This window comes from Scyliorhinus canicula, chromosome 2 (assembly GCF_902713615.1).
Source record: "Scyliorhinus canicula chromosome 2, sScyCan1.1, whole genome shotgun sequence".
NCBI lineage: Eukaryota > Metazoa > Chordata > Chondrichthyes > Carcharhiniformes > Scyliorhinidae > Scyliorhinus > Scyliorhinus canicula.
The window spans coordinates 59224276-59245969 of NC_052147.1; the positions used below are offsets into that span (position 1 = coordinate 59224276).

General features: G+C 47.3%; 1 protein-coding gene across 2 annotated transcripts in view; it reads right to left on the bottom strand.

Moving 5' to 3' along the window:
- LOC119954237 (GTP cyclohydrolase 1-like) overlaps positions 1-20673 on the bottom strand; it is a 57784-nt gene extending 37111 nt beyond the window's left edge. Inside the window, exon 1 of one of the 2 annotated variants that reach the window (XM_038779324.1) lies at positions 20133-20673. In XM_038779324.1, the coding sequence (XP_038635252.1) occupies positions 20133-20460 (328 nt within the window). In that variant the 5' untranslated portion in view covers positions 20461-20673. The remainder of the gene's footprint in view (positions 1-20132) is intronic. The other variant, XM_038779315.1, reaches the window with a different exon arrangement.
- Between the last annotated feature and the right edge of the window lie 1021 nt (positions 20674-21694).

Genomic DNA, 21694 nt, shown 5'->3' on the forward strand with positions numbered 1-21694 from the left:
AAACAAGTAGGGCAAAAATTTTACCTCCACCTACCTAGAGTGGCAGAGCTAATTATATAGAATGGTTTGATTCTGTACAAATCTAATTAGTTGTAATTAAAAGGAACTTATTTCTTGTCCAGCCTTCAGTTACGAGTTAGATGACCAAATACATTGTCTAAATTTTACCTTTTATCTTTCAAAGGCTAGGGAAAGGACACATCATGTCACAACAAATCATCTTTAACAATGACCAACAAAACAATTACAGATGCTGTTAGGAAATTTATAATGTGACAATTTTGGCAACATATGCTTTTTATGAGTAGAAATTCAATCATCAGTGGATATGAAACATCAAACATGATGACAGCACACCTTACAAAAAATTGAGATTAAATTTGACTTTACCAGGTTTTTTTCAGGAACTGCATCATGAAAAGACAATGTGTTGATATGGCAACTGTCTGGTTTACTGCAAACATCTCCCTGTATGCCCCGGTGATAGAAAAAACTAATATAACAAAGCAACAGAAATAGCTTATCAACACTATTGTGAAGTGAGGAAAAACTGAATGAAGGATATTAAATAAAATACGTCATTGTGTAGCACTGGTGAAAACAAAATGGTACACATCTTCCATCTTCTCAACTGCCCAACAGCTTCACTCCAAAACTCAAACTTCTACTTCAGCTTTGAAGAAGTCAAACAAGCTTTAAATGTTAAATTTGTTTCACACTCAGATACTGCCAGTTTCATGTTTTTCAAGCATTTTCTGCTTTATAATTTCTACTTTATACTTCCTCAATTGTGAGATTTTCAAATATTTTCTTAATGGATGTATATTATTGTGCGTACACTTTGGAAATGTACCTTTGTGCACTTCTGCCTTGGCATACTGTCTTATCTTATTCATGTGACTGCCTGGGTCATTCAAAGGTTTTGGGGAGAAAACGTTTTTACCCACCATAAGAAACAAGGTGTCAGGAGCTGAAATCCTGTGGATTTCGATAGCTCAGAGAGAGCCAGCCACTGAAGTGACAGCACAGAATAATTAAAAGTTCAGTCTGCAAATTTGTACAGGGCATTGACTGCTGGGTGAGTCAGCATGATTTTGAATATTCCAGTATCAGTTCGTATGGAGAAGACAGCAGTTTAAATGGCAGAACCTTTGAAACAAATTTAAGTACCCAATAATTTTTTTCCAATATAGAGTGTCCAATTCATTTTCTCCAATTAAGGGGCAATTTAGCGTGGCCAATCCACCTAACCTTTGCACATCTTTGGGTTGTGGGGGCGAAACCCACGCAAACACGGGGAGAATGTGCAAACTGCACACGGACAGTGACCCAGAGCCAGGATCGAACCCGAGATCTCGGTGGCGTGAGGCAGCAATGCTAACCACTGCGCCACCGTGCTGCCATGCACTGCAATGAGGTTGCTGTGAAAATCCCCTAGTCGCCACTGCATAACATGTAGCAATCAGAAATAACATTAGTAAGATGGTTCAAGCTGGCTCTTCGAGGTCTCAAATTTCATAAGACTAAAGATGTGCAGGGTAGGTGGATTGGCCACGCTAAATTGCCCCTTAATTGGAAAAAATGAATTAGGTACTCTAAATTTATTTTAATAAATTATTGCTACATGTTCACATCAGAGCAAGATGGCAGAAAATTGACCAGTATATCCAAGAACTGTTGAGAGCATGTGCGCGAGAAAGCACGGCCATGAGTGGCCCAAGAGCATGTTACAACAAAATATAAAGGTGCATTCTATGGTACAAGGATCTAGCGTTAACGTGGGACGAATACAGTAACATCTGCACAGTGCTGGAAGAGAACACATTTTTTTTTTTTTTTTTTTTTTTTTTTTTCATATTTTATATTGAACAAATTACAAATTGTTAGGAGAGAAAAAGAACAAAAAAAAAAAAAAAAAAAAAAAAAAAAAAACAACAAACAAACACGCAAAAATTAACATACATATTTACAGGTAAGCATCTTCGTAGTAGTAACTGCGCCCGCCCCCCCCCCCCCCCCAACATGTTTATTTAGTTTGGTTTTGGGCCTTAGCTAGCCATCGAACCCCCGTACCGAACCTGTAGCCCCTCCCGCTACCTTCCCCCGACTATTCTTCCTCTTGTACATTGGCCACAAATAGGTCCCGGAACAGTTGCATGAATGGCTCCCACGTTCTGTGGAAGCCGTCGTCCGACCCTCGGATGGCAAATTTGATTTTCTCCATTTGGAGAGATTCCGAGAGGGCGGACAGCCAGTCCGCAGCTCTGGGCGGTGCTGCTGACCGCCAGCCAAACAGGATTCTACGGCGGGCGATCAGGGAGGCAAAGGCAAGGGCGTCCGCCCTCCTCCCAGGAATAGATCTGGCTGTTCTGAAACCCCGAAGACCGCCACTATCGGGCATGGCTCCACCCTCACTCCCACCACTTTGGACATAACCTCGAAGAAGGCTGTCCAGTACTCCACGAGTCTGGGGCAAGACCAGAACATGTGGGCGTGGTTGGCCGGGCCTCTTTGGCACCGTTCACATCTGTCTTCCACCCTCCGGGAAGAACCTACTCATACGGGTTCTTGTTAAGTGGGCTCTATGTACCACTTTAGTTGCGTCAGGCTGAGCCTTGCGCACGTGGAGGTGGAGTTGACCCTATGCAGTGCTGCGCTCCAGAGTCCCCACCCTATCTCCATCCCAGGTCGTCCTCCCATTTCCTTCTTGTTGCGTCCAGTACGGTGTCGTCCCTATCTACCAGTCGGTCATACATGTCACTACAGTTCCCTTCTCTAGGATACTTGCGTCCAGTAGGTCTTCCAGTAGTGTCTGTCGTGGCGGTTGTGGGTACGTCCTTGTCTCCTTTCGTAGGAAGTTTTTGAGCTGCAGGTACCGTAGCTCGTGCCCCCAGCTAGCTGAAATTCTCTGTCAGGTTCGTCCAGTGTTGCGATCCTGTCGTCCGTGTATAGGTCCCTGACTGTCAGTGTCCCCCCGTCCTGCCGTCCACCTTTTGAAGGTGGCGTCAGTCATTGCTGGTGTGAACCTATGGTTGTTGCAGATGGGAGCCCTGTTCGACATTGTTGGTTCAGGCCAAGTTGCTGCCGCAGTTGGTTCCAGGATTGGAGGGTGGCTGTCACCACTGGGCTGCTGGAGTGTTTTTTGGGTGGGGATGGGAGTGCTGCCGTGGCGAGGGCCCGGAGGGAGGTTCCCATGCAGGAGGCCTCCTCCGCACGCACACCACTCAGCCTCTGGCTCCTGGATCCATCCCCTTACTCGCTCGGCTGTTGCTGCCCAGTGGTAGAATTGTAGATTCGGGAGGGCTAGCCCTCCCCTGGTTTTTGTTTTTGTAAGACCTTCTTTGGGATCCTAGCATTTTTACCCCCCATACGAACGCCATGATGAGTTTGTCCAGCGCTTTGAAAAAGGCCTTGGGGATGTAGATCGGAATGGATCTAAACAGGAAGAGGAACCTGGGCAGTACGTTCATTTTGATCGTCTGAACTCTCCCCGCGAGGGAGAGCGGGAGTGTGTTCCATCTTTGCAGGTCCTTTTTAACTTCCTCCGTCAGGCTGGTGAGGTTCCATTTGTGGATCCCTTTCCAGTCATGGGCTATTTGGATCCCCAGGTAGCGGAATTTATGTCGGGCTTGATTGAACGGCAGCCCCTTTAGTGCTGCCCCCCCCCCCCCCTTGCGGGTGTACTGGGAAGATCTCACTTTTGCTCATGTTGAGTTTGTAGCCCGAGAAGGCTCCAAACTCTTTCAGGAGCGCGATGATTCCGTCCATGCTGCTTTGTGGGTCCGAGATATAGAGGAGCAGATCATCCGCATAGAGTGAGACTCTGTGCTCTCTACCTCCCCTTCGGATCCCCCTCCAATTTTTTGCTGCCCTGAGCGCGATTGCTAGCGGTTCAATTGCTAGTGCGAACAGCAGCGGGGACAGTGGGCATCCTTGTCTGGTGCCCCTGTGCAGCTGGAAGTATTGGGAGTTGGTATTGTTGGTCTGTACACTCGCCATGGGTGCGTTGTACAGGAGCTTTACCCAAGCGGTGAACCCTGTTCCAAGCCCGAACCGCTCCAGTACCTCTATGAGGTATTTCCACTCGACTCTGTCGAAGGCCTTTTCTGCGTCCAGGGAGACGATCACCTCTTGTGTTCTCTCCCCGGAGGGGTCATTATCACGTTCAGCAGGCGCCTGATGTTCGCGGTAAGCTGTCTACCTTTGACAAAGCCCGTCTGGTCCTCTGTGACCACCTCAGGTACACAGTCTTCTAGCCTCTTGGCTAGGATTTTGGCCAGTATTTTGGCGTCTGCATTCAGCAGAGATATGGGTCTGTATGACCCACATTCCGTTGGGTCTTTGTCTTTCTTAGGTATCAGCGAGATTGAGGCCTGTGCTAACGTGGGTGGCAATGTGCCCCTAGCGCGAGTCTGTGAACATCTCCCGCAGGTGCGGGGCCAGCGCTGTCGCAAATTTTTTGTAGAAGTCCGCCGGGAATCCGTCCGGTCCCGGCGCCTTCCCCGCCTGCATGGAGCTAATGCTGTCCATGATCTCTCCCAGTGCTAGTGGTGCTTCCAGATCCCGTTTTCTGCCCTCTCCCACAACTGGTATGTCCAGTCCGTCAAGAAACCGGTTCATCCCAGCCTTCCCCGTTGGGGGCTCTGAGGTGTACAGCTCTTGGTAGAAGGCCTTGAAGGTTTTGTTAATCCTCTCTGGTTCTGTTTCCAACGTGCCTCTGGTATCTCTGATTTGCGCAATTTCTCTGCTGGCTGCCTGCTTTCTCAGCTGGTGGGCCAACAGGCGGCTGGCTTTGTCTCCGTGTTCGTATAGGGCCCCGCGTGCCTGGCGGAGTTGGTGTACTGCTTTCCTGGTGGAGAGCAGGTCAAAGTTCCTTTGTAATTCTTTCCTCTCCGCCAGGAGTTCTACGGTCGGGGCCTCGGAGTATTTATGGTCTACCTCCAGTATGGAGTCGACCAGCTTCTGCCTAGCCACCCTTTCCTCCCTATCTCTTTGCGCTTTGTAGGCTATGATTTCCCCTCTTAGTACGGCCTTAAGCGCTTCCCAGAACGTGGAGGGTGAGACCTCCCCGTTTTGGTTGATCTCAGTGTACTCCGCTATGGCCCGCGCTATCCTTTCGCTGAAGGCCTTGTCAGCTAGTAAGGCACCGTCCAACCTCCATTTGGGGCGCTGGGCCCTTCCCGTCTCTAGCCGCACATCCATGTAGTGTGGGGCGTGGTCTGATATCACAATTGCGGAGTATTCCACCTTGTCTATCTCTGGAAGCACCGTTTTCCCCCACCACAAAAAGTCAATTCTGGTGTACACGTTGTGTACTGGGGAGAAGAAAGAGAATTCTTTCTCCCCCGGGTGGGCGAATCTCCAGGGGTCTACTGCTCCCATCTGCTCCATATAGTGACTGAGTTCCCTTGCCATGTTTGAGGTTTTCCCCGTTCTGGGGTTTGATCTGTCCGTCGTTGGGTCCTGTACACAGTTGAAGTCCCCCCCCATGATTAGTCGGTGCGTCGCTATGTCCGGGATTTCTGCCATGGTCTTTTGGATGAAGCTCGTGTCGTCCCAGTTGGGCGCATACACGTTAACTAGGACTACCGGCGCCCCATCCAGGGCCCCGCTGACCATGACATACCGTCCCCCTGGGTCCGTAACCGTCTTTGTCGCCCTAAACATTGTCCTCTTGCCAATCAGGATCGCCACCCCCCTGGCCCTTGCCCCATAACAGGAATGATAGGTTTGTCCCACCCAGCCCTTTCTTACCCGCAGTTGGTCCTGCTCCCTCAAGTGCGTCTCTTGGAGGAAGACTATGTCGGCCCTCATGTTTCTAAGGTGGGTGAGGACTCTAGATCTCTTCACTGGGCCATTAAGTCCCCTTACGTTCCAGGTGACTATTCTGGTGGGGGGCTTCTGCCCCCTTGCTCCTGTGGGGTTAACCATATTTGTCCGGTGGACGCGCCCCTGCCCTCTGGGGTTTCCCTTTGTTAGGGGGCCGTCCAGGATGTCCACTATCACTGCTCTCCCCATGCGGTCGGGTCCCTGCGCTCCGGGGTTCCCCCTTGTCCCGGGGACACCCGCCATGGCCGTCCACTGTGTGTCCGCCACGCGGGTAGCCCCCTGCACTCCGGGGGCCCCTTCACCCACAGACCGTACTGGGTGGGTGTTTGCAGCAGTTCCCTGTTTCGAGCCCTTGTCTGTGGCACTTTGTGGCCCTATTCCCTTTCTGGCCACACATGACCCATACCTTGGGGTCAGTGGGGTGTTGAACAGAGCCATATCCAGACTGAGGCATGGAGACATCTCCTAGCTTGTCCCCTTTACTATATATATTCTTAAATCATTCTAACAGTTAATAAACACTTGCAGCTGACCTACTAAAGACTACAAAGACTTCATCAAACCTACTAAAATGTAAACAACACCCCACAATATGGGGTAGCAGAAGAGCTAAAAACTCAGAAGCCCACAAAAATAGAGAGACAACCTGAAATGCTGGAATACAGAAAAAAGGTTCAACGAACCTGAAAAGAAGCTCCATGAACAGAGGTACAGAGGAATGATGGCCATGAAAAAGCTCCAAAGAAAGAAGCTGACGCTGAGATACAAAATTTGTTACTGCAGAAGACGACCTCATTGCAGATCCTTTGCAAGTCTAGGTTCAAATCCCAGAATGTACAGTCACAAGGGTAGCTAAATCTCTTAAAATTCGAGGCTGGAGCAAGTCTGGATATATCTTGAAAGTAACTCTGTGTCAGAAGAAGTGTAGTTTGAAAGAAATCTACCACTAAAACCTGATCCTGGAGTTGGAGCTCATCCAAAAACAAATTAAGGAATTTGGGGACATTGCAACTGTCAGCTCAGTAAAAAGTAATCGCTTGAACTCAATGGGCACATGAGTCAAAAGAGTAGAAGAGTGAAAGAGAGAAACCTGCAGTCAGCCAATCCAGGCCGCCATTGTTGAAAATGTTATTCCAATCTGATCATCATTGCTATTGTTGTGGAGGCAGTGAAAACCAGAAAGCACGGGAATTCCCTTTGTCGCCGTGTTAACGATGATGACATTTTGAAATTCAGAGAGCAATCACTGATCAGAATTTCATCCCTCCAAAACATTTCCAAATCAATTTTGACTAATTCAAGGCCCAGATCAATCACAAAGTGAGGATTTTTAGTGGAAATGGTTCTCAAGATATAGCATTGTTTTGGGTTCAAATAATAAGTCACAAGAGGAGGATGAACACGTTGCTTTACTTGGTCGGCCTGATTGTGGACAACATCATTGCTAGACTGGGAATAATTAAGCATCTGCACAGTTTGAAGAAATACTAAAATCATTCCACGTTTACTTTAAACAATAAAACATTTGATTGAGCTGAATTCAATACAAGAGTCCAACAGACAGGAGAACCAGTTTTTTTCGTTCAATGATCTGCACACGATTCAGATGGATGCGAGTACAGAGATTTCAAATTGGAACTCAAACAGAATAGTGGTAGGAGTAGCGGAAGATGAACTCTTTGACCTCTCTAAGCAAAGGAAGATCCAACACTGGAAAAGTAAATCCAGATAGTAGGACAGTCGGAGCAACACAGGACCATTTTAAAGTGGAAAGAATCAATCATGCTGCAGAGGCCATCCCATAATACAGCTAGTTAAGCAAGACACAGGGACACTCCTGGCCAAGGAAAGTAATACTCAAAATCGGACAGAACGACCATGCCATAGGCAAGATTAACGTCAAGCAAGTTCAGCCCAATGCAGCATTGGAAAATAGGAGCAATCTAGTCAGCCATTGAGCCTTCTCTGCTGTTTAATATGATCATGACTGATCATCCATTTCAATGTCTCTTCCCCCCCCCCCCACACTATACCCATGTCTCATTATGTCATTGCCATTTCGAAATCTGTCAATCACTATTTTAAACATACACAATGACTGAGGTGCCACAACGATAGAGAATTCCAAGGACTCACAACCCTGAGGAAAAATAAATTCCTCACCTTGGTTGTAAATGGCTTTCACCTTATTTTGAAACATCAAAATGGTTCACATAGTCACACTCAGAATCATACCTTAAAGAAAATGAACCAGACACCTCCATTAGCATTCCTGGGTATGATCTGTGCCACTGATAGGACAGACTCAGCAGAGGTGGCGGCACAGTGGTAAGCAGTCGGGAGTCCTCAACGTCGACTCTGGACCCCATTAAGTCTCATGGCAACAGGTCAAGCATGGCAAGGAAACCTCCTGCTGATTACCATGTACCGAGCCCTTCAGCTGATGAATCAGTAATTCTCCATGTTGAACAGCACTGGGAGGAAGCACTGAGGATGCGAAGGGTGCAGCATTACTCTGGGTGGGGGACTTCAATGTCGATCACCAAGAGTGGCTCAGTAGCCCCACCACAGACTGAGCTGGCTTGGTCCTAAAAGGACATAGCTGCTGGGCTGGGTCTGCAGCAGGTTGAGAGGGAACCAGAGGAAAAAACACGATCTCACCCTCACCAACCTGCAGATGCATCTATCCATGACAGTATCGCTAGGAGTGATCACCAGAGTCTTTGGAGACTAACCCCTGTCTTCACGTTGAGGATACCCTCCATCGTGTTGTGTGACACTACCACCATGCTAAGTGGGATAGACTTCGAACAGATCTAGCAATTCAAAATTGGCCACTCATGAGGGACTGTGGGCCGCCAACAGCTGCAACTACAATCTGTAACCTCAGGGCCAGGCATATCCCCCACTCTAACATTACCAAGTCAGGGGATCAACCCTGGTTCAATGAAGGGAGAGAAACACCAGCCAGGCCTTAAAAAAAAGAGACACATCAAGCTGGTGAAGCTACAAAACAGGACTACTTGCTCTTTATGCTGATGGGTATGCAAGTAATAGGCAGAGGTAAGCGATCCCACAACCAAAGGATCAGATCTAAGCTCCACCAGTCCTGCCACATCCAGCCGTATGGTGGTGGACCATTAAACAACTCACTAGAGGAGGACGGTACACAAATATTCCCAGAAAAACACAGTGCAGGAAAGGCCCTTCGGCTCATCGAGTCTGCACTGCCGCATGAAACGCACCTGTTCTGCCAATCCTAATCCCATCAGCCAGCACTTGGCCCACAGCCTTGAATGTTAAGATGTGCCAAGTGCTCATCCAGGTACTTTTTAAAAGATGCATGGCAACCTGCCTATACCACCCTCCCAGGCAGTGCATTCCAAACCATCACCACCCTCTGGGTAAAAAGGTTTTTCCTCCACTCCCCCTGAACCTCCTGCCCCTCACCTTGAACTTGTGTCCCCTCGAAACTGACCCTTCAACTAAGGGGAACAGCTGTTCCATATCCACCCTGTCAATGCCCCTCATAAGCTTGTATAATCGATCAGGTTGCCCTCAGTCTTCTCTGCTCCAGCGAAAACAACCCAAACCTGTCTTCACAACTAAAATGTTCCATCCCAGGCAACATCCTGGGCAGCACGGTAGCACAGTGGTTAGCACTGTTGCTTTGTGTCACCAGGGTCCTGGGTTCGATTCCCCGCTGGGTCACTGTCTGTGCGGAGTCTGCACATTTGCACCGTGTCTGCGTGGGTTTCCTCTGGGTGCTCCGGTTTCCTCCCACATGTCCTGAAAGACGTGCTGTTAGGTGAATTGGGCAGGTGGCGACTAGGGAATTTTCACAGTAGCTTCATTGCCTGCGTGTGACAATAATAAAGATTACTTTTATTACATCCTAGTGAAAAGCCACTGCACCCGCTCCAGTGCAATCACATCCTTCCTATAATGTGGCGACCAGAACTGTACACAATATCCAGCTGTGGTCTCACCAATGTTCTATATAATTCCAACATGACTTCCTTGCTTTTGTAATCTATGCCGTGATTGATAAAGGCAAATGTACCATATGTCTTTTTCACCACCCTATTAACCTGCCCTTCTGCCTTCAGAGATCTATTTTCAAAGGTGCCAAGGTGTCTCTGTCCCTCAGGACTTCCCAGGGTGGTGCCATTCATTGAATATTTCCTTGCCAAATTGCTCCTTTCAAAGTGCAACACTTCACACTTTTCAGGATCAAGTTCCATCTGCCACTTTTCTGCCCATTTGACCATCCTGTCTCTATCTTCCTGTAACCCAAGACTCTCAGCCTCACTGTTAACCACCCAGCCCACCTTTCTGTCATCCACAAACTTACAAATCCTACCCCCCACAAAGTCACCCAAGTCATTTATATAAATGCCAAATAATAGGGGATCCAGCACAGATCCCTGTGGTACACCACTGGACACTGGCTTCCAGTCACTAAAGCAGCAGTCTGTCATTACCCTCTCCTCCAGCTCAGGCAGCTTTGAATCCACTCCATCGAGTTCCCCTGCATCCCATGTGCATTTACCTTCTATACAAGTCTCCGATGTGGGACCTTGTCAAATGCTTTGCTGAAATCCATACAAACTACATCAACTGCACTACCCTCATCTGTACACTTAGTCACATGCTCAAAAAATGTAATCACATTTGTTAGGCACAACCGCCCTCATACATAGAACATAGTGCAGAAGGATACCATTTGGCCCATCGAGTCTGCACCGACCCACTTAAGCCCTCGTTTCCATCCTATGCCCGTAACCAATAACCTTCCCAACCTTTTTGGACACTAAGGGCAATTTAGCATGGCCAATCTACCTAACCTGCACATCTTTGGACTGTGGGAGGAAACCGGAGCACCCGGAGGAAACCCACACAGATACGGGGAGAATGTGCAGACTCCGCACAGAGAATGATCCAGTGGGGAATCGAACCTGGGACCCTGGTGCTGTGAAGCCACAGTGCTAGCCACTGTGCTAATGTGCTGACAAAGCCATGCTGACTATTCCTGACCAAACCTTGCCTTTCCAATTGGGGACCGATTCTCTGCTTCAGAATTTTCTCCATTAGTTTTCCCGCCACTGACATGAGACTCACTGGCCTGCAACTTCCCTGGCTTATCCCTACAGCCTTCCTTGTGGGACCACATTCATGGTTCTCCAGTCCTCTACACCTCTCCCGTGGCCAGAGAAGAATTAAAGTTTTGGATCAAAGCCCCTGCAATCTCCTCCCTCACCTCCTACAGCAACCCTGGGACACAATTCGTCCGGACCTGGAGATTTCTCCATTTTTAAGCCTGCCAACACCTCCAATACCTTGTCCCTCCCTATAACAACTTGTTCAATAACCTCACAGTCTCTCTCCCCCAAGTTCCGTATCTGCCTCCTCATTCTATTGGGTGAAGACGGATGTTAAATATTCATTTATCACCCTACCAATGTCCTCCGGCTCCACCCACAGGTTCCCCCTTGGTCCCGACTTTTTCTCTAGTTATTCTATTCCCATTGATATACTTATAGAATATCTTGCGTTTTTCCCTACTTTTACCAGCTAGATTTCTCATATTCCCTCTTTGCTCTCCTGATTGCTTTCTTAAGCTCCACTCTGCGCCTTCTGTACTCCACTAATGCCTCTGTTGATTTGCTCCCTTTGTACTTATTAAAAGTCTTTCTCTTCCTTCTCATTGTATCCTGAATATCTGTGGGCATCCATAGGTCTCTGGGCTTGTTACTCCTTCCTATAACCCTAGAGGGAACATAACATGTTGGGCCTGTACCCTCCCCATTTCCTCTTTGAACACCCCCCACTGCTCTTCTGCAGATCCCCCCACCAGTAACTTGTTCCAATCCACTTTGGCCAGATCCTGCCTTATTTTACTAAAGTCTGCTCTCCCCCCAATCTAAGACCTTTTTCTGCAATTCGTCTATTTCCTGGTCCATAACAAAGTTAAATTTCACCATGTTGTGGCCACCATCACCAAAATGCTCCTCCACCATCACATCAACCACCTGTCTGGCTTCATTCCCCAGAACTAGGTCCAGCATTGCACCATCCCTTGTTAGACCTACCACCTGTTGAGTTAAAACGTTCTCGTGTACATATCCCCATCCTCAACGTGGATGAGACCAGCACATCAGTGCAAAAGATCAAGCTGAAGCCTTCACAAAAACCTTCAGTCAGAATTGCCGAGTGGACAATCCACCTTGGCCTCCTGCACAGGTCTCCAGTGTCACAGATGTCAGTCATCAGCCAATTCAAATCATTCCACGTGATATCAAGAAATGGCTGAAGGCACTGGATTCTGCAAAGGCTATGGGCCCTGGTAATATTCCAGCAATAGTACTGAAGACATGTGCTCCAAAACTTGCCACACCCTTAGCCAAGCTGTCCCAGTACAGCTACAACACTGACGTCTACCCGGCAATGTGGAAAATTGCCCAGGTGTGTCCTGTACACAAGAAACAAGATAAATCCAACCCAGCCAATTACCCCCCAAACAGTCTACTCTCCTCCATCAGTAAAATGATAGGAGTCATCAACAGCACTATCAAGCAGCACTTACTCAGCAATAACCCTGTCACCGACGTTCAGTTTGGGTTCCGCCAGAGTCACTCAGCTCCTGGTCTCATTACAGCCTTGGTTCAAACATGGACGAAAGAGCTGATCTCCTGAGGTAAGGTGAGAGTGACTGCCCTTGACATCAAGGAAGCATTTGTCAGTGTGGCATAATAGCCTTAGCAAAACTGGAGTCAATGGGAATCAAGGGGAAAATCCTCAACTGGTTGGAATCATACCTGGCATAAAAGGAGGATGGTTGTGGTGATCAATCATCTCAGCTCCAGGACATCGTTGCACGAGGTCCTCGGAGCCCAACTATCTCCAGATGCGGCTTCAATGGCTTTCCTTCCATCACAAGGTCAAAAGCAGGGATCGTCGTTGTTGACGGTACGGTGGCACAGTGGTTAGCACTGCTGCCTCACAGCTCCAGGGTCCTGGTTTAATTCCAGCCTTGGGTGACTGTCTGTGTGGAGTTTGCACTTTCTCCCAGTGTCTGTGTGGGTTTCCTCCGGGTGCTCCAGTTTCCTCCCACAGTCCAAAGATCTGCAGGTTACGTTGGGTTACTGGGTTATGGGGATAGGGTGAGGTGTTGGCTTAAGTAGGGTGCGCTTTCCAAAGGCCGGTACAGACCTGATGGGCCGAATGGCCTCCTTCTGCACTGTAGATTCTATGATTGCACAATGTTCAGCACCATTCATGACTCCTCAGATAACGAAGCAGTCCATGTCCAAATGCAGCAAGACCTGGACAATCTAGGCTTGGACTAACAAGTAACATTTGTGCCACATAAGTGCCAGGCAATGACCATCTCCAACAAGAGAAAATCTAACCATCACACCTTAATATTCAATGGCATTACATTTCTGAATCCCCACATTCTCAACATCCTGGGGGTTACCCTTGACCGGAAACTGCACTGGACTAGCCATATAAATAACTGTCGTTACAAGAACGGGTCAGGGGCTGGAATTTCTGTGGTGAGTAACTCACCTCCTGACTCCGCAAAACCTGTCCACCATCTACAAGTCAGGAGCGCAATAGATTACTGTCCATTGTCTGGATGAATGCAGCTCCAACAACACAAGATGCTTGACCCCACCCAGAACAAAGCAGTCCACTTGATTGCTACCCCTTCCGCATTCAACCCCTCCACCACTGACACACAGTAGCAGCCATATGTACCATCTACAAGATGCACTGCAGGAACTCATCAAGGCTGCTGAGTCAGCACCTTCCAAACACATGACCACCACCATCTGGAAGGACATGAGCAGCAGATACCTGGGAACCCCACCACCTGGTGGTTCCCCTCTAATTCACTCACCATCTTGACTTGGAAAGATATTGCTTGGAAAGAAACTGGCGCTCCCTCCCCAATATTACACCGCCACGTAGCACTGCAGTGGTTCAAGCTGCCACCTTTTGATGGGCAATAAATGGTGGCCTACCCAGTGATGCCCTAAATTATTGTTTAAGTGCAAGCCTGAAGGACATGCAGCCATGCATTTTGCCTGAGGTCAAAGATCTTGGTTTCTCATTTCAGAAGGCGGACATTTTTATCAATGGCCATTTAGCAAATTTTAAATTAGATGCAACAGCCAGGAGCGGCACGGTGATGAAGTAGTTAGCACTGCTACCTTCGGTGCTGAGGACCCGGGTTCAATGTCCGTGTGGAGTTTGCACATTCTCCCTGCGTCTGCATGGGTTTCACCCCCACAACCCAAAGATGTGCAGGTTAGGTGGATTAGCCACGCTAAATTGCCCCTTAATTGGAAAAAAAGAATTGGGTATTCTAAATTTTAAAAAAAAGATACAATAGCCAGTATAACAGTCCTGTTGGACAAAAGAACCGTGACTGAAAGACCTCTGGCTTTGAACAATGGACACGGAGCTGTATGGGCCTGGAGAAATCTGGTTTCCCATCACTGGTACAATCCTGGAACCAATGAGGAATGGTAGCAAATCTTCCACCTGGCAACAGACTTTCTCTCCCTCGAACTGAGATGCCAGTGTGCATTTGGATATCCTCAAAATGGCAAATGATGTCAAGACAACCGTTGCTGTTGACCAAACAGAACTGCATGTTCCTGATGAGCGTCCAGACTGAAACTTCAGCTCTTTTTGCAGAGCAGGTTTGTCAATTCGCTTTACAGGTACTGGAAAACCCTCCATGGTCAGACAGGCCAACAACCCATGGATCCGATCAGCAGTCCAATGAGTGTCAACCTCTGACTCCGATGGCAGGACAGCAAGTCACCACTGAAACCATGGAGAATAATCTCCAACTCCCAGCCAGCATGCCAAAGCATAAAGACTTGCTGCAACCAGAGAGCAGTCATCCATTGCAAACAGTGAAACTCAGGAGGTGGCATATCACCAAACGCCATTGGCATCATACAAATGCACTTCCTCAGCCAGAGAAAGATGACCCACATGATGACTGGCAACAAGGAGATGAACACATTGTTTGTCCACTCCACAAGAAACGAGTTAGAGTAGCAATCACCGATCAGTGTAACAACCAAACCCACCGAGGAAAAACACAAAGGAACAGAAAAATGAAAAGGTATCCAGATGACAGCTCAATCTCCAAGCTAACAGAAAGAACTGCTCCTCAAACAGGAGTGCGAACAAGATATGGAAGAGTTACAAGGCCTTCATGCCACCCAAGCCTTTGAATTCAAGTACTTGAAGGGGAGAGAGATAGGTAATACTATGATAATGTCGCAACAACAATGCAAGAACTAGGTACATTGGATAGATTTGGTAGGAGGTCCAAAATGAGGATGCCCAATAGACCAACTTCATGGGCAGTCTGGGTAAGCACTCCATTGCCATGTCATCACAAGATTTCCCAAACCTCCAGTGCCAATATTTGAATTGGTTTGTTAAGTTAGTCAACTTATTTCCTCGCAATGGAGAGATTCCCATTACCCTGAATGGTCAGGTCCTGGGGCCTTGCCGCTCTGTCCCTGCCCAGCAGTGGGCGCTAGTCTGCCTGATCTGCCGACTGCAGCATTTTCTGTTTGTGGCTCAGTGCTTTGCGTCAGGTCTATGATGAATGTAGGAAATTTTAATACATGTCCGGGTGCTCCGGTTTCCTCCCACAAGTCCCGAAAGACGTGCTGTTAGGTAATTTGGAGATTCTGAATTCTCCCTGTGTACCCGACCAGGCGCTGGAATGTGGCGACTAGGGGCTTTTCACAGTAACTTAATTGCAGTGTTAATGTAAGCCTACTTGTGACAGTGAGGATTATTATTGTGCAGCATAAGGGTATGGCACATATCTGGTTAATGTGGGAGAGAGTATACCACCGGCCAAACAGTGATGGAAAGGAACACATGATGTCACTGTGGTGTTTATGATTTTTAGGCCAGATATCATGGGGTTGTCTATTACGTGAGTATATTTGGGAGATACAATGCATCGGCATGACCCCTTGCTTTTTGTTGCTGCATTTACTCAGTGTATATGTTTGATATCAAAATAATTTTTTTTTTAAACAAAATATAGAGGACTCAATTCTTTTTCTCCCCCAATTAAGTGGCAATTTAGCGTGGCCAATCCACCTCCCCTGCACATCTTTGAGTTGTGGGGTGAGACCCACGCAAACACAGGGAGAATGTGCAAACTCCACCACATACAGTGACCAGAGGCCGGGATCGAACCAAGGCCCTCGGCGGCGTAAGGCAGCAGTGCTAACCATTGCACCACCGTGCTGCTCTTTACTCAATGTTTCATCACACACATGCACGTTGTGCTCACCTCATATCCACAAGGTATCAAAGTGGCTAGTGTTACAAGGATGCTCAGGAATTTGGGACATGCCCACACAGATCAGACCCCCACAGTTCATACCCCATGTGGCAAATGACAAAGAAGGCAATCACCCACACCCATGCAGTGGTTTACTTTTATACAGTACTGTGTATAAGCCGACATCTTGAGGCTTCATATTCAACTTCTAGATCAACATTTAAAACGTAAAAGGAATCTTCAGGTAACTCCAATATCATTGCATCATGAGATTATCTGGATGATTAAAGGTGAACAAATGAACTGTAGTTTTCTCAGTCTAATAATTCGAATGTAAAAGTTCAGAGGTTGCTACATTGCAATAACATTTCCCATAAATGAAAGAATCACTTCCTGCTCTTCTTGAATCCAAGTGTTTGTGAAATCCGATGCCAATATTATTCACTGAATGACTCATAGAAGTTGATTAAAGTTACAGGATCAACTTCAGGAGAATATGAACTTTGTTCTGACTTGGACACAACTATCTCACAGACGTATCGAACAATGCCAAAAGAAATGGATCCTTTGACACAATGGCAAAGTATTAAAGGTGACCACATTTGTAATACGCACAGATTACTTGGGGCATTTTCAAGTTGGCATGTTATAACTAATGGGCTTCAGCTATTTGTAAATGTTGCTGCAGTCCCAGAGGAATACAGGTTTCTCCTGCCTTTGAGAGCTGACTGGTTCTGATTTAACCCAAGGGTCACCACCCCTCAGGCGGGTGGCAGGGCTAAGGGGGGCCTTCATGAATAACCTCAGCCAATAAGAGAACTGAATCTGCGCTGTTGGCATTGCAGCACATCACGAACCAGCCATCCACCTTTAAGGAAGGATATATTCAAGGCAGTCTAGCAACTTCACTAGAATGAAAGGGTTGTCCTATGATGAGAGACTGAATAAAATAGGCTTATGCTCTCTGGCATGTATAGAGGAGAGATCTAATGGATTCGGAAGGGGCTCGACACAATAGGTTATTTCCTTCTGGCTGGAGAAACAAGAATATATGGGCACAGTCCCAGGAAAGGGGTTGATCGGGGCGACATGGTGGTACAGGGTTAGCACTGCTGCCTCACAGCGCCGAGGGCTTGGGTTTGATCCCGGCCCGGGGTCTGTGTGAAGTTTGCACATTCTCCCAGTGTCTGCATGGGTCTCACCCCACAACCCAAAAATGTGGAGGGTGGTTGGATTGACCACACTAAATTTCCCCTTAACTGGAAAAATTATAAAAGGAAAGAGGTTGATCATTTAGGATAGAGATTACAAGAAAACTTTTCATTCAAGGAGCTGTGAATCTCTGGAACGGTCTGCCCTAGGGACTGGTGGGTGCCGTATCATGAGTTAAGGCTGAGATGGATAGATGCAGGTGTCTCTGGGAATCAAGCTGAATCCAATGATCAGCCACGATTGTAGTGAATGGTGGAGGGCTCAAGGAGATGAAAGGTCGACTCCTATTTCTTATTATGTGTTTCTGTTCTCATTCCCCTCTAGGGTGATGGTTATTTCATAGGCAAGAAACAACAATAAAGATGACCCTTGACAAGGGTAAGGGTTCAAAGCCATCGTTATGTATTCTTCAGTTAGTGGCAACAGCAAATCAACTCACCAGATAGCACTGTGCCACATAGCAGTGTGATACCCAATTCCATCACCAGGTAGCTGGGAGATCCCAGTTTCCCATTGCTAATCTCCAGACACTCCTCAACTCTGCAATTTCCTGCCTCTACTGTGATGACAGTGAGAGTGGCAACTACTGGAAAGTCAAACCATCTCCCCAACCTACCCATCACATTCTATGTCTCTTCCTGGTGTTCTGAGCTGTCTTCTCCTGCAAGGATGTAAAACCAGTGGGTTGAGTGAGTGAGAGAGAAATCGATTAATAGCATTTGTGGAAGGGTCCGTAAAGGATGGTTATGAGGTGGTATGGAGGGTTAATGGCAGTGTTGGCAATTCAGGTGAGGATGTCAGGTGGTGCCCAAAGAGGGAGGAATGAGGTGTGTTGGTCTGAGGAGAGCTTAGCAGCAGAATGCTGAGAAAGTCAAGCACTTTAATGATCATTGCCGGAGGCCACTGATCCTCTTTCAGCACTGCGCCCAGCTGTGAATTTCGAGCCACTCCTGCTTCATCTCAGACTGCTGTGATAAAAAAGAGTTCTCTCTTTTCCCAGCCTGCAGCTTGATGCCAGGGGGTGCCTTGAAATTGGTGAGGTTCAACCCACTGCCTACTCAACATCTCCACACTCCTAGAAGCAGGTCTGGAAGGCAAAATCTGTGTCAAAAAGCCACATGGGTGGCAACAGAAATTACCTCAGCTGCTTTTTTCCCCCTGCTACGTGGCTCAAGACTTTTGAGAATCAGACTTGAGACATGTTCTATCCTGGAACCAAACATAGTGGTCTGGTAAAGTTACAAGTTCTGATTTCTACTCAGCACATCACATACACCCCAGGCAAATGAAAAGCAAATAAACATGTCCTGCATTCTTATCGGCTCATCTGAAGATTAGACGTACAAAGTGAACATTTTTTTTTTAAAGTTAAATATTTGCTCTCAATCTGATTCACAAATTACAAGAGGAAATGTCATTCATATCTAACCAGCTCTGATTAAAACATCACATTCAGGTAGCTTGTTTAGGTGTTAGTAAACGTCTGGTGGGTCCTGGAAAGTGATCAATAAGCCAGTATAATTCTGGAAATAAATGTAATTTCCCCTTTTGAAGCAGCATTATCCTACAGTACTGGGAAATAATCGCAAGCAAGAATAAATCGATGGTGATTTGAAGCTACAGGTGTTATTAATGTATTTCAACATAAAAGGTTAGTTCTGATGAGTCATCCTAGGCATGCAAGCACAATTATATTGGGCAAATGTGAAATTCAGGGTTTGCTTGCAATTAGAAACCAACTTTCATTAATGTTCAAGCTAGTTAAGAAAGCCTGACTTTAATGGAAGGGTGACACATGAACTAAATGAGTTACAAATTAGATCGCATTGTATTTCAAAAACTTATATCCGCTAAATTGTGTCAAATGTTACCGAAGAAGCAGGCAGATGTGTGTGTGTCTGCCATTACTGAAAAGCAGCGCATCTGGACAGCGAAGTGCCAAAGCTGCTTACACTGACAGCTAAAAAGGATCACAAAGGCATACTCATTTTTCCACAAAGCCTCGTTTCTTCTCTCCCCTGTGGGAGAAATAAATTTATCGAGTCATGAAAATGACCTGATGTGTAGTTACTTTCATTTCGCATTCTCCGGCTCTCAAACAAGGGACAACAAACTGAACAGAGGATCGGGTATCTTAATACAGCTTTAGTCAAGAGGCTTGGCAATAATCGGTGTGCTATGAGAAACACGGAAAGGCTGGTACATTCACATACGCAAAGTTTTTTTGAAGAAGTCATTTTTCAGTGGCAGTTCAGTCTATTTGCCATGAACCAGGATGGTGAGCAGAATACAGTGCTGAACATGTTTACATTGATAACACAGACTGAGTCTCTTAACTTTTGGGTAAAGCCAACGTTCCTTGCCCTCTTGGAGGAAGAGAGAGTCAACACAAAATATGTTTATATAACTTGTCAGAAAGAACACATTTTGCTGTATCGCCACTAACCAGTCTTTTTTGTGGGAAATAAGCTTCAGTAAGAGAGACACCAAAACAATTGGGGATGTCCTATTTTCCACGAATTAGAATGTTTCAAAGCAAGCAGAGAGAAATCCACCTCAAAACAACAACTATCTCAACACTAAAATAACGCCAAGTTACTCATCTTTCAAATATTTACATTGAAACATCGATCAGGACACTTCGGAAACATTTTAAGTTGTCAATCAGAGAGCTAAAGTGAAAAGGAAGAGTTTTTTTTTTAAAAGACGGGGAGGGGCGACTCCCTTCACTTTCTCGTCAGCCCAACTCTACCTGAAATCTTCTCCTGGTAACCTTTGGTGAAGAACTGCATGGCAGTGGCGGCTCTCCAGGGCGTCTTGAGAAGCCCCTGTCGCTCAGGGTCCTCGCCCAGCCCCCTCAGGATAGCCGAGTAGGCGGCTTCCAGGCTCGGCAGACTCAGCTGGTTGTCCTCCAGGCTGCGGGTCCTCTCCTCCTGCCACTGGGCGGCCGCTCTCTGCGGCTCCGAGTGCCCATTCTGCCAGCCGCCCGCGCCAGCCACCGGCACTTTGCCCGAAGTCGTGCCGCTGCCGCTCAGCCCCTCGGCTTTGCCCCCTTTAACTAGCGGCGTCCCGCGATCCATGAATGTGTGTGTGTGGGGGGCAGGTCAGAAGCCGCGGCTGCTGTGACTGGGCGGGAGACAGAGGTGCTCACTGTGAGTGTGTGTATGTCTGTAGTCAATGTGTGTGTGTCAGTGCGTGTGTGTGTTATGTCTGTAGTCAATGTGTGTGTCTGTAGTCAGTGTCTGTGCTGGAGAACAGGTGGCCGCTCATTCAAACACAATCATATTTCCGGCTCCTTTAATAGAGGGGTGTCAGCACTGGCTCCCTGCCATTGGCTGTGGGGATCTCCGCGCAATGGCTGCGTCATTCACATTCATTGAGAATTATCGGAGATCAGCCTCAAGTGTCCAAAAACAGAAGTCAGCTAGCCCCAGCCCCACACAGCCCCATTCACATCAGCTCAGACACAACCCAGACTCACATAGTTCATTCACATCAGCTCAGACACAACCCAGACTCACCTAGTCCATTCACATCAGCTCAGACACAACCCAGACTCACCTAGTCCATTCACATCAGCTCAGACACAACCCAGACTCACCTAGTCCATTCACATCAGCTCAGACACAACCCAGACTCACCTAGTCCATTCACATCAGCTCAGACACAATCTAGACTCACCTAGTCCATTCACATCAGCTCAGACACAACCCAGACTCACCTAGTCCATTCACATCAGCTCAGCCACAACCCAGACTCACCTAGTCCATCCACATCAGCTCAGACACAACCCAGACTCACCTAGCCCATTCACATCAGCTCAGCCACAACATTGACTCACCTAGTCCATTCACATCAGCTCAGACACAGCCCAGACTCACCTAGTCCATTCACATCAGCTCAGCCACAACCCAGACTCACCTAGTCCATTCACATCAGCTCAGACACAACCCAGACTCACCTAGTCCATTCACATCAGCTCAGACACAGCCCAGACTCACCTAGTCCATTCACATCAGCTCAGACACAGCCCAGACTCACCTAGTCCATTCACATCAGCTCAGACACAACCCAGACTCACCTAGTCCATTCACATCAGCTCAGACACAACCCAGACTCACCTAGTCCATTCACATCAGCTCAGACACAATCTAGACTCACCTAGTCCATTCACATCAGCTCAGACACAACCCAGACTCACCTAGTCCATTCACATCAGCTCAGACACAACCCAGACTCACCTAGTCCATTCACATCAGCTCAGACACAGCTAGCCCATTCACATCCCAGACACACGCAACCCTTTCACATTAG